Source organism: Ruditapes philippinarum, unplaced genomic scaffold, assembly GCF_026571515.1.
Source record: "Ruditapes philippinarum isolate M1 unplaced genomic scaffold, ASM2657151v2 ctg1564_1_1_1_1, whole genome shotgun sequence".
Classification (NCBI taxonomy): domain Eukaryota; kingdom Metazoa; phylum Mollusca; class Bivalvia; order Venerida; family Veneridae; genus Ruditapes; species Ruditapes philippinarum.
In genome coordinates this window covers 59,912-72,741 of record NW_026859221.1, presented here as the reverse complement: position 1 = coordinate 72,741, position 12,830 = coordinate 59,912, and the positions used below count along the sequence as shown (strand labels likewise).

Genomic DNA, 12,830 nt, shown 5'->3' with positions numbered 1-12,830 from the left:
CTTAATACACAATATATTTTCTGAAACAGATGATAAATTATCAATATAAGGTAAACAAAGTTAAAGTACGAATGAAACTCGATTCAAAAATAATGAATAAAAGGTGTAACACAGCAATGATTAAAATAAAAAGAATGCCCGTCTTTATTTCTGAACTGAAAACAACTATGAAGAAATAGCTGATAAGTTGTGATAAAATTCATTCTTTATATTAATTTCTTTTGTACTTGTATACTTAATGTGTTAAAGAAATTATCGAAAATCAAACATTTTGACAAACCAAAAACATAATATAACATAAATGATTACTTACCAGTATTAGAAATTTTTAAATAATCAGCTGTCCATACATCTATTTCATCTTTTAATTGGAGTTGGTCTATATTCTGTTCTAAACCAGTCACAAATGAAAACATATTACCACCCCTACCATTACAATTTTTCACTGCCTCTTGCCAAGTGGAAAGCTCCATGATACAAAACACATTCGGTGGAAAATCTTTTGGCATTGTGCAAAATAAAACACATATATCAGAACATTATGTAGGAAAGATGTTATTTCACTTGAAAAGAAAACTTGGATTTTTATTATCAAAACAGCCATTAATCTATTAAATGCTATATTACGAATACGTTGTAAAATATTATACTAAGCTTGCGGCAGCGATGATTAAATATTACTTTAAAATTTAAAGCTCTCAAAAAAATCCGGGACGAGTATTAGAAACGTTGTTTTATCGGCCATATCTTACAAACATGAAATCTTGAGCAGACAGTATCAATGTTCATATATTATAAACAACTAACCATGATATACTTATTAGGATTGAATATAATTGTAACGTTACTCGTATAAACAAAACAACTTTAAGTACCTTCTGTTGAGGAAACCAAGGCTTTTAACAAAATGACAAATGCCAAGAAAGTAAAATCCTTCATTGTTATCCAATATTTAAATCGTGAAATAAACATTAGACACGATATTACAGGAGGAAGTTAAAACAATTTAAACGATAACAGTTATCTCAATGTGAATGAATAAAAAAAACATTATCTCTACAGGGTCATAAACAACTGTAGTTGACGAATATTTTCACTGTTTGATTTGTACAAGAACTTTTATAAAATTCATTCCTTGATTTGTATGTGAAAACATTACTAATTTTATCAAAGTAGAACGTGCTCAATATCATAATCTAATTAATTTTATGAAATCAATTATGTAATGTATGTGAGTAAAGTTTTGCTTAGTTTTAACCTTTCATTAATAACGCTATATTGTAAATAATTGTTGGGCGTTGTGTTTTTGTTTTGTTTTTTGTTAGTTTTGTTTTTTAAATTTTTTATCTTGTATATTATGTTACTCTTGTTGCTTTACGTGAAAATATAAGATTACTTATGAAATTTTTAACTTCTTCTTATCCACACTCGTTATTAGGTTACACATTATTTTTTTCTTTTTAAAAATGTCAAGGGTTACTGACACAATATTTAGTCTTTCTAAGGTCGAAATATATATACTTGAAACAAATAGGTGATACTCCGAAAGATATAAAAGCAATAATATTATTAAAAATTGCAGACTCGGTCTGATTAATTGTGATCATGAGAGTCAATGTAAACGTGAAACACCACTCAAGCTCCCTGGCACCGACTTAAGCGGTATCCTATCTTCAACACTAACGTGCTAGATTCAATGATCCAGAAGAACCATAATTATAATAAAACAATACTGAAGTTAAGTAGGATGCCAAGCAAAGCAAAAGGAAAATGTGAAATAAAGCCTTAAATACCGTATGCCATCAGGAATCGTTTATTTCATAATGTTAAAACATAAAACTAATGTTATATGCTAACCAATGAAATACAATGTATTTGGTTTTACCGGTGAAATAAATTACATATCTCTTCTTGCACTTCGCATTATTTGTTCGCATTTTGATTCAATGAGTAGACAGACATTTCTTAATGTTTATTCGCATAGAATAAAATTTCTTTGTTTTTTCGTGAATATGAAATAAATCTGTAGCATAAAGAGATAAAAAATCTCTTTTTTTTTTGCTCTATTTATAAAACAGTCTCTATTTATAATATGTGTTGTACTTATTTTTTTCAGAACTTGTGAAATTAACATTCTAGCTTTAGTTATATGTAACCTTGGTCACTTTATCAATCAAACGTATCTACTATTTACACATCTATATTTACAACAATGAAGTTGTTTACATTCAAAATGACACTAAAGAAGGAAGTACTTACAGACAGGAAAGATAACATATCATCGGCATAAAATAAATTATCACTAGTCTAACACACAACTCATTGAAAAATTATAGATAATAATACAATTATGTCTTGACTTTTTGTTTGGTTTAGATTATGTTTTTACAACGAAACTTTCGTGATCTTTTCATATTTAAGATATTTATTATGGATGCAAATTTTCAGTGAAACAATAACTCTATTGTAATAAAAATCGCTTACCATTTAAATAAACATTAACTCAAGCTGTATTCAGTTCAGATTATTATTATCATTTTTAAAAATGTTGTTTGTTTTATTTGCTATACAACTTCAACAATAAATAAAAAAGAAATGAAAATAAACTCATCAAAAGAGCACAACGTGTTCTGACCTTGAGATCAAAAGGATATAAATCGTATCTTCAGGCATTTAAAATGTTATTAACATTGTGAAATGTAGTGCTATAAGTTTTTTTTTTAATCAGTGTACGATTACTTTGTTTTATATTTTACGACATCTAATATGCATGTTAAAAGCCTAGCAAGGTTGCCGTGATTCCATCATAGCTTACTGCAACTATACATTATATTGACACGGTGAAATTAATGTGTACAATACATCAATACTTAATGGTTACACTATTGAACGAACTTCGGCCCAACGTTGGAGATAACAAATTAAAAAATGCTTGCCGTCTATTCTTCCTGATTGGAATGTTCCAATGAAAATGATTAAAATTATAATCGCTATAAGAGTACTTGCAGTAATGAAAAAAGAAAACTAATTAAATGCGTTTTAAATGATAAAATTCTATTTACATATTCATCAGCATTATTTATAGCCAGCAAAATTCAGTAAGTAAAATGCTGGAAATATGTACGGAGTGTTTTTTTTTTGTAAAACACAGGAACGAAAGGTAACATTGACTACTTTAACAGTTTGACGAATACGCATTCTTTCAATACAACATTTATATGAGTAAACATACATATTTCCATAAGAAGGGATAAAACACATATTAAGCAAGTCTGACATACCACATTTATTTGTTTTGTTTGTTTGCTCGTTTGTTTGTTTGATCAGAGGATAATTTCTATGAAATTTTAAATATTGCAAAACTATATCAAGGAAAAGATTATATTGATACGACTAACGAACACATTCATGTTATGTTTTTGGAAAATCAAGATATTATCTAAATTTTAACACTACGTATTCCTGTGACATAAAAACACTGTCATGTGCTAACCATTTCCAGAAAGGCTATTCAATAAATTCCATATTCTTTAAGTTGTTTTCTCTTAATTATGTCTGTAGAACTTGAAGTGCATGGTGTGTCGTATTTATCTATGTATCCTCGTTATAATCAACGTCGTTGACATATGTATTCATTACAACATGATCGTTGCGGACCGGTTAAGCAGAGCAATACTGATGTCCGTCACATTGTTGTTGTTCTCAAGTTTCATAATCACTTTGTCCAGAAACTGTGGTCAACTTGAAATATTTGGTTGATCAAATCTTTCTCGTTCTCTTTATTTTTTTCTGGTTACAATTTCATAATTTATATTTATATATACTTTTGTATTTCCATTTAATATCATATAAAATGCTAATTCCCCTTGGTTGAATTTCTATTGGTATGGATTTAATCTTACAGCAGAACCTGTAGGTGCACGATGTGCAATATTCATTTCAGTCTTTATTCATTTGAATATTTTAACATTGAACAGCATTAAATTAAAACTATTTATTGATACGGGACTTCTACAAATAAGTGATATAGATTTTAATTCAAGTGCATTTTCTATACAAATATTTTATCAGAGATACAGTTCACAAAGGTAAGCAAACCATATTATGAAAATCTTATACCTACATTTTGTCGTTAATTAAGATCAATCTGCGATGGTATTCGAAGTTATTTTTGTCTGATAGAATAGCAGTAAATCAAATTAATCATGACACATTTACTTTATTAAATCGGCAAAATATAATCAGAATAGTAAGTAAATTGATAGTTTTATGAAAATAAATTCAAAACACTTAAGTGGTTAGTGTTTATTTGTAAGCATTTACTACACGAAATAGGTCGAACAGCTGTGTATGGCGGTACGTTGTGTTTCTATCATATGCGCTCAAAATTGCCTATATTTGTGTTACTTTGTAGCTGGTGCCGAGTGCAGTTACCCTAAAAAAGATAGGACACTTTACATCAAACGATATTGCTCATTTCACACGTGTCGTCAGAGCACAAACACAGTCAAGCGGCTATGAGCTTTGTGTCACATATTGCTTTGTCTTCGAGGCAAATGTAACAAATGACATAAAATTGTCAAATGTTCCGTTTCTATTTACTTCTTCTTTTAAATTGTTGCTTACAGTTTCGTGACAATTGGAAAATCAACGTTTATGTTTATTTGTTCTATATTTGCACTTCGCAATTGCTCTGATGTCATTGAACGAAGTAACTATGGCCATAATAATTATTTCGTTAACAAGACTGCAAACACCATGGGCATTTTTGCAACTCATCAAGTCCTTTCAAAAATAATTTCTGGATGAGAGATAGTATTGTTTATAATGTCTGATAAAGTCGCCTTGTGACGTCAAAACATCCAATCTGAGAAAAGATATTGTATTGAACGGCAATATATTAGTGGAATGGAATATGAGTTTCCAAACTGTTAACCTTTCCAAATTAATTCAAACTTTTACAGAGCAGTGTTGAATAAACTATTTGCTAATATCTTAGGGAGCGTTTGATAAAAGATTGATAATAAATCAGAATTCAAATTATCTCCTCCCAAAAGTAGAAGGAAGGCAATTACATTTAAGAAAATATGACATGTTAAGGGTGAAGTCACATTAAATCAAATTCAGAGTGTGATATTCATTTAAATTATTATTCAAAATAGCATGCATTCACAAATAGATGCCAACAAAATCAACAAAAATACATGGTAATTTGATTGCGTAGTCAGAAGAGTCCATAAATCATGTCCGAGATATCCAAAATAATTGGTCCAAAATGTCTTGTTCGGTATGTATGTGGTCCGACAGGTTCATGTTCCGAAGTTTATTAAAACACAAAGAACACATCGTGTGTTAAACTTGATTAATTGATCATTTCAGCAGGATCAAGTGCTAAATAGCATTTCCATCTTCAACACTAGAAGTACTGGTACAGACAAAATTATCACAGCGGCAACATACATTTTATATTTAATCATAACACATAACTAGTATTTGACAAGCAGTTCTAATGAAACATAGATTTCTGTAACACTTGGTTACCCCATCAATTTTTTCTTGTCATTTATTTCTAGTAATAGATGTAGAGTCATAGTAGTTGTCATCTTGGGAAAAATGATTGTAAACGTCATCAGGCAATGCTGTGTTATTCACCTGTGCTGTGGAGTCGTATGTAGATTCAACGAGATTGCGGTCTCCTGTTGTGTTGTACAAACTGTCACACTCTCCTTCTTTCCTTACAAAAGATGTTGAATTATACTCGTCCGGGCTTTCAAAATGGTTGTAAATATTGTCGGATGGATTAGATTTGTAATTTTGAATCCTACTAGCAACATCATATTCATCGTGCGTTGCGTTTCGATACGATGCATTCGAGTAATTATCTTTCCTGGATTTTGAGTCGCCCGTTTTAGGTTTTTTGACAACAGCATACTGTGCACTAATATCTGTGATATTATTTTCATTTGTGCCTTGTTCTGGTGATGTTGGAGTTTCTTGAATGCTTTCAGAGTAAACGTTGAGCTGACCGTGGACTGGCGAAGTTTCTTGAATGTGAAACTGATTCATACGTCCATTTTCATGTTTTCGATTGCTAGACTGCCAACAATTTATCCTAAAAACGAAATTAAAAATATATAAGTGTTAGTTTTTATCAAGTGTATTTTTAAGAAACGGAATTGGTAATGGCATTGGTAAGAACGCGTTGGTAATGGCATTTGTTAAACTACGAAACAATTCTAAACGTACTATGTTTTTTTCGAAATCCATGTAAATGTTAGAATTTTAACCATGTTCACCATGACATTTAATGGATTAATACACATCTTACCTTTTTCTGTAAATATAAATGATAATTAAAACTCCACATGTCAAAGGTAATATTATACCAAGTGGTACACCAACTTTGATTCCTATATCTGAAATACGTCATTGCGGAAAATAAATACACATGGATGAAAGTATTGCAACGTTTATATAATTCTATAATCATGGTATTATGTTAGAAATGTCTATAAGACCCTTTTAATGTAATGCCATATTGTTTTTGTTGTTTTTTTAAATCAAATGTAAAAGTTCAATGTACAATGAAGTGACAAAAAAAAACTTTGGAAATCGTGTGCGGTTGTTCTTTTTTCGTCTGTTATTGTTTTCGTTCGTTCGAAAGATATCATAGGATGAAAATTCATGTGCTGTTCACGTATGAGATCAAAACATAAGATATCATTAAATATGTGATTCTCAAGACAGCAATGTTATACCATTTATATATTGTACAGTCGATCAATCACAATAATTTCCTAAACATGCCTTTCATTAATTGGCTGTTCAATGTTCTGACGGGTTGCTTGTTAGATTTCGCATTTTTGTCACCAAAAGATCTCTATCGAAAATATGTCTATGGGAAATATTATCATAATCATGCCAATAAATTATTCAAACGTCAAACGTTCATGTCCAAATGTGCCAATGAAAATAAAATGCTGAAAGGTTTTATCTGTTTACGAAGGATACATTAGGTACTGGGCTATTGGTACTGGCGTCTATGTATTTAAGATTAAAATATCTAATAAATAAACTGAACGTTGATATTGTTCAAAGTCATGCAAACAAATAATCAGATAAATGAATTAATTAAAATACAACCTGAACTTTGCTCCTCCTGTTGTGGATGAATGTTCTTTTCATTTGTTTTATCTTTGGTTGAAGTTTGTTCTTTCATTGGCTGTTTGGTTGATGTATGAAATGTATCTGTAGTTGTCTCTTGATAATAAATTATATGATATATATGATAATTTTCATACCACAAGATGAAAATAAATCATGTGTTTATAGAAAAAAACTTGAATTTTCTGTTTGCTATAGACATTTCTCATTTTTTAACATTACAATATGAAAGATTTCCCTTGAATTTTGTTTCATTGGTAAATTAAGAAGAAAGATGTCAGGAAGACACCAGTAAAAATACGAAAAATAAGTTTTAATGCATTTAAAATACGAAAATGATACGACGCATTTCCATTTCATCAACAGTTCATTATGTGTACATGTATATAATAATTTCACGTAGGCAATAGATCTAAATGATATGTATAATATGATATAATGTTATAATACACGAAATATGAAAACTATTTCTATGTTAATATGCTCTGCATTTTTTAAATACTAATGTGTACATTCAGCGAAGAAATAATTTGCTCATCGTTATCTGACGCCATTTTATAGTATGACATGTCTGACGTCAAATGCCGTGTCAATGCCTTTCCCTCAACATATTGTATACATTGTATTTGTACGCACTCGAAATTTCATTCGTTGTTTAATATAGAATTAGTTAGAACACAATGTTTAAATGCCAATTATACGAATAGCAGCATTTTGTGCAAAACACACACAAATGGACATCTTTTAACACACGTGGTAGTAGTCTCCGGTGATTGTCATTAAATGATTTGTATATCTGTTGTTAACTGTCACGGGTTTTATTCTGAAGGTTTGTAAGTTTTATCGATCAAATAGATATTAGGGAAAATATTTTTGATTGTATTGTGATACGTATAAACTATATTTGAATATGTCTTCCAGACTTATTTGCAGCTATGATATTGTAGTAACATAAAATTTATCTAGTGATAATTTTAACTTTTTAATTCATATTAAGCTTTAAAAAATCAACAAGTACAAACATAAAATTAAAGCTAACATCGCTAAAAATAAATGAATGTGAGGTCATGTGGTCATGTGAGGTCAATAATTCTACGCCCATGACAATGTGTGTTCCCAAATAGTGCATATAGTGAATCAGATGACCTGTAATACCATAGGATGAAGATAAAGATCTTTTGACTAAAACCAAACCGAGATATGAAGTATGTCAACAATACATTTCACGCATCAAAACAAATGTTTGATTTAGGCCCATTTTCAATGCTTTAACCTGCGGATAACAACATGGTAAAAACTTATGTCATTCTGTCACTCATATCATGTCAAATTACCATTTCAACTTGATTGCAAGAAGAAAATCCAACTTAAATACATTTAATTGCTTCAAATTTCAACTTAAAAAGTTTAAGTCTATTGCTTCAAGTAAACTGTTAACGCCCGAAAACGTATATTACAGTATATTACAGAACATCATTATTGTTTTTGAGCATATTTCGTATCCTCATCATTAGTTGAAAGCATCTTCAAAAAAGATATGAAAACAAGGACAACGAAAAAAGGCGACATTCAATGAATGCACCAAAAATACCCCACAAAATCAACATCATCAACAACAACAAACACTTGACCACCTGCATGGAACCAGGGCTTTTAACATAGAATTTGAAATATCCTGATGGAGCCAAGCATGTCGTGTACACTGGTATTGTAATTTCAGACAAAACTGTAATACTTTAAGGTAATGAATAACTTTAACATTTTGTAATAATTTACAAACCTAAATTCTGCGTACATAACGAGGAACGTTTTTCCGTACAATTTGCATAATACCTTCCAATCGAACTTTTATATCCTCCACATAGTATGTCTTGAGCTGGAAAATCAATTTATCTAGGCTTATCTTGTCAAAAGATACTTAGAAGAGAACACCGAAAACATTGTGATAATATATCAAAATGATTTTTGTTTCTCATTGTGGGAACGCAATATATTTTTTAAAATTATCGTTCTTATTTTAACAAAACTTTATTCATATATATAGTAATCGAAAAAATCATAAGAGTTTATAAGATTTTTAATGACAAATGATTTTATACTCGGAGAAAGTTTGTAAGTTTAATGGGCCTTAACTTATTTTTTATTTTGTGCCTTTAAGATTCAGCCATTATTAACATATGTAATTCTAAAGGAACAAAATATTTTTGTTATGCTATAAACTTCCTTGACATAGAACCTAAGATAAATGATATGCGTAGAAAAAACACCGACTTTCGTAAAATGATACGCTGACTCTACTTACTGTTCAAGTTGTCTACCATTGTTCTAGTCGAACTAGCTGCAAAAGTACAAATAAACTGCATAAACACGGTAAGCCTTGCAGCTATTGACATGTTGCTCTACTTAATATTTCACGTTAAATAATGATGTGCACTGATCATTCATCTTTCTCACATACATATTTGCATATCATAAATAAACGCCACGTTAGCTATGTAAGTGTCATTTACAGAAAAATATTAAACCTAGAATTTCAATATGTTCCAAATAATGTTTCCATGTTCTAGCCATATTTTTCAAGTTTAGACATCTCAGAATGATACAAGTTACCTGTCCCATGCACTGTCCAAGTATTCCAATAATATCCTGGTTTAATTATTGATCGCATGCTGTGTGAACCAGAAAAGAAAACGTTAAAGTTGCAGTGGACATTTTCTCGAGTATTGTTGTAGACATCTAACACACCTGTTAAGTATAAAAAAATTGCAAATACAAAAATCTGATTGCGTTTGTTAAATGATCATTTCAATAAATAAATGTATTCAAAAAAGTTGTATTACATTAACGTGTATTTTCTTGGTTTAAAGTTTCTACAGTTTTCACATTTTACAGCAAGCAGTTTCGCAAAACCTTATAGTGATGTAATTCAATTTACAAACTATAACTTGTACCTTTTTTATTATTATTGCAAAAATAGTTTCTGTTAGCGTAACAATCTCCATAAAGCGGTTCTCTGATTTCGTATAATGTGCTATTGAGGTAGTTAAATCCACAATATTCGTCATTTCCTGAAAATACAAATAACATATAAAATAACTTACGAGTACAAAAGTCAATGTTTTGTCTTGTGTGCATATTAAGATAACATCAAAATCAAAATTGATTGCACAGAATTATGATTGTACAGTCATTATCATACAGTAAAATGTAACTACGCTGTATTTTGAGGTTTTCATACTATCATGTTGTTAAGTACGATTCTATAGTATACATCTGCTGTTTAACTTATATTGGACGGGTCGCTAGTCGAGTCTAATATAGGTTTAACATGTGTGTAAGAGTTCAATAGAATTAATATTGCATTAAATTGTGTTTAATGACTTGTTTATTGTTGTAAATATCTGATGTGGAATTTTGACACTAAAAGACACGAGGCTAGACAGGATAAAATAGTTATTTGATATGAATTGTACTCGGAGAAATGAAAACAAAGATAAGATATATTTCGATATCAAAGTGCCTCATAGATATAAAAATTGACCAGGCTTAGACTTAATTATTGAATTCACAAATCTATATAGACGAGCACATACATGTACAGTAATGATAAATGACGAGATCGAAAAGAAATATGCAAATAACAATATTATCACAGGTTCATAACTCATAACTAAAACTAATGAAAATGATATTTTCTGACTATTTTAGAGGACAAAATATTTGAGAACAGTACCATGCAATCAAAACATTTTCATGATACCGAATATTCAATTAAAATGATTGTAAAACTTGTCTTAAACAAAAATCCTAACAGGGCTGTGAAACAAATATTTTAACCTAAATTATCAAAACAAAATAGAAGTAAGAGTCAAGTTTATAAGTAGTATCAAACAGCTGTTACAAAGTATACAAGAATGACTCTGTTCAAAATTGTTAACTTTAATATTTGTGTTGTACCCGGAACTAAAGAAGAAATGACAGAGATTATTCTTAGATTGACATATCGAATTGCAAAATTACTATCAAAAATGATTTTTTCACGAAAAACAAAAATTACAATAATATATTGTTACTGGAACACTTACCGTTATGCACTAGTGTTAAATGATCGTCTGTCCATATGTCTGCTTCACTCTGTAAATTGAGTTTGTCTATATTTTGTCCTAAACCAGTCTCAAATGGGAGCATATAACCACCTTTACTTTTACAACTGCCAAATGCCTCTTGCCAAGTCATAAGTGCCGTGTTGCAGTAAAAAACAGAGGATGCATCATCTGGGTTATTTTTTAGTTTGCAAAAGAAAAACATATATTTTATTTCAAATCATATTAGATATACGACCCCCTTTGACACCGTATACAGACAATGAAAGAGCTAACCAGGGTGGTAATTGAAAAAAAAAAGAGTTAGATTTAAATGCATTATATCTTATTTTCATTTCACAGAAATATTTTAAAAAAAATCTACATTTAAAACAAAAATTTAAAAAAAATTATAATCCATCAAAATCATATATATTTAATATTTTTCTTCAGAAAAAAGCACATTCATTTCTACTTTAAATCTTCGTCTTATTATAACTAAAGTCACCTAAATTAACTTTATGGACTCCTCTGTCTCAAAACCGTGCAATTGTATTTCACGCGTACATAAAATATAAAAATATTTAATGGTACCAATTTGTCAACCATGAGACAACATCCTTATAGATTAAATATTTATTGACAATTGTTTAATATAAAATAAATTTTTATTACCTTCAGTGAAGGAAACCAAAGCTTTCATCAAAACGATTAATACCAAGAAAACAGAATCCTTCATGATTATCCGATATAAAAAGCGTAAAAAAAAACATGAGCCTCTGAATATATCAAAAAAGGAAGTTAGAATAGTTTAAACGATAACTGTTATCTCAAACCTGCTATCTGTTTAAGTATCATAAAACTTGAGTATTTTTACGGCTTGGTTTGTACAAGATTACATAAGAGCCCAAGTCACCGATCTTTACGAATCAGTAAAACGTTTTCGGTAACAGGATATAATCAATGTTATGTGATTAATTTTGTCCTGCGAATAAATAATGATAAGTAACATACCTGATAAAGTACCATGCCCAAAGTTTTTTATTTTATTCAACTAAAATGAAATATTGTAATAAGTGTTGTATTATTGCTGTTGTTATTTTTTAAATGTGATAATATTAAATATGTGGCAGAACATTTAAACATAAAATAATCTCTGAAATTAAAGTACACGTTTTTCTACACAATTTTACTCGTCACAAACCAGTGGATAAAATATTGTTTTAAGATATTAGTACAGTATAGTATTTGAAGACATTTGTTCGGGTTGTCAGTTTTCGTAATATGAATTAAATATAATTGAATTATCTTTCACTCGTTCTATGCGACCACGGAAGTATTAATTCGCAATTTTCTCACTTCTCAGTGAGACATGCATTATAGTTACTCAAAACAGATATCCTCTATGTATGACATTTATTGTACTTTTCACTGAGCGCTACCTTACGTAATATGTAACCTTAGTTACATTATCATCAAATACATCTCAATTTATAATGATTAAGTTGTTTATTTTGACAATGATACCAAAGAAGGAAGTACTTACAGATTTGAAATGTAAAGTACTAATGTCATGAACAAATA

At 29.6% G+C, this 12,830-nt stretch overlaps 1 protein-coding gene across 1 annotated transcript; it reads right to left on the bottom strand.

Annotated features, from left to right (window-relative positions):
* Positions 1 to 5,129: 5,129 nt before the first annotated feature.
* Positions 5,130 to 12,130, bottom strand: LOC132755678 (uncharacterized). The gene is made up of 9 exons (XM_060746571.1): positions 11,922 to 12,130; positions 11,250 to 11,438; positions 10,116 to 10,232; positions 9,775 to 9,909; positions 9,467 to 9,502; positions 8,945 to 9,040; positions 7,144 to 7,260; positions 6,329 to 6,416; positions 5,130 to 6,112 (listed from the first exon to the last, which is right to left on the bottom strand). Exons 1-9 carry the CDS (start codon positions 11,983 to 11,985, stop codon positions 5,560 to 5,562), a joined length of 1,395 nt encoding a protein of 464 aa, XP_060602554.1. The 5' UTR covers positions 11,986 to 12,130; the 3' UTR covers positions 5,130 to 5,559.
* Between the last annotated feature and the right edge of the window lie 700 nt (positions 12,131 to 12,830).

Excerpts from the sequence above, each read along its gene's own strand:
- LOC132755678 (XM_060746571.1), bottom strand. The coding sequence starts at position 11,985 with ATGAAGGATTCTGTTTTCTTGGTATTAATCGTTTTGATGAAAGCTTTG. Across the intron at positions 9,910-10,115 it reads TTGCAATAATAATAAAAAAG|GTGTGTTAGATGTCTACAAC; the intron begins GTACAAGTTATA and ends TATACTTAACAG. Across the intron at positions 6,417-7,143 it reads ACAGGAGGAGCAAAGTTCAG|ATATAGGAATCAAAGTTGGT; the intron begins GTTGTATTTTAA and ends GACGTATTTCAG.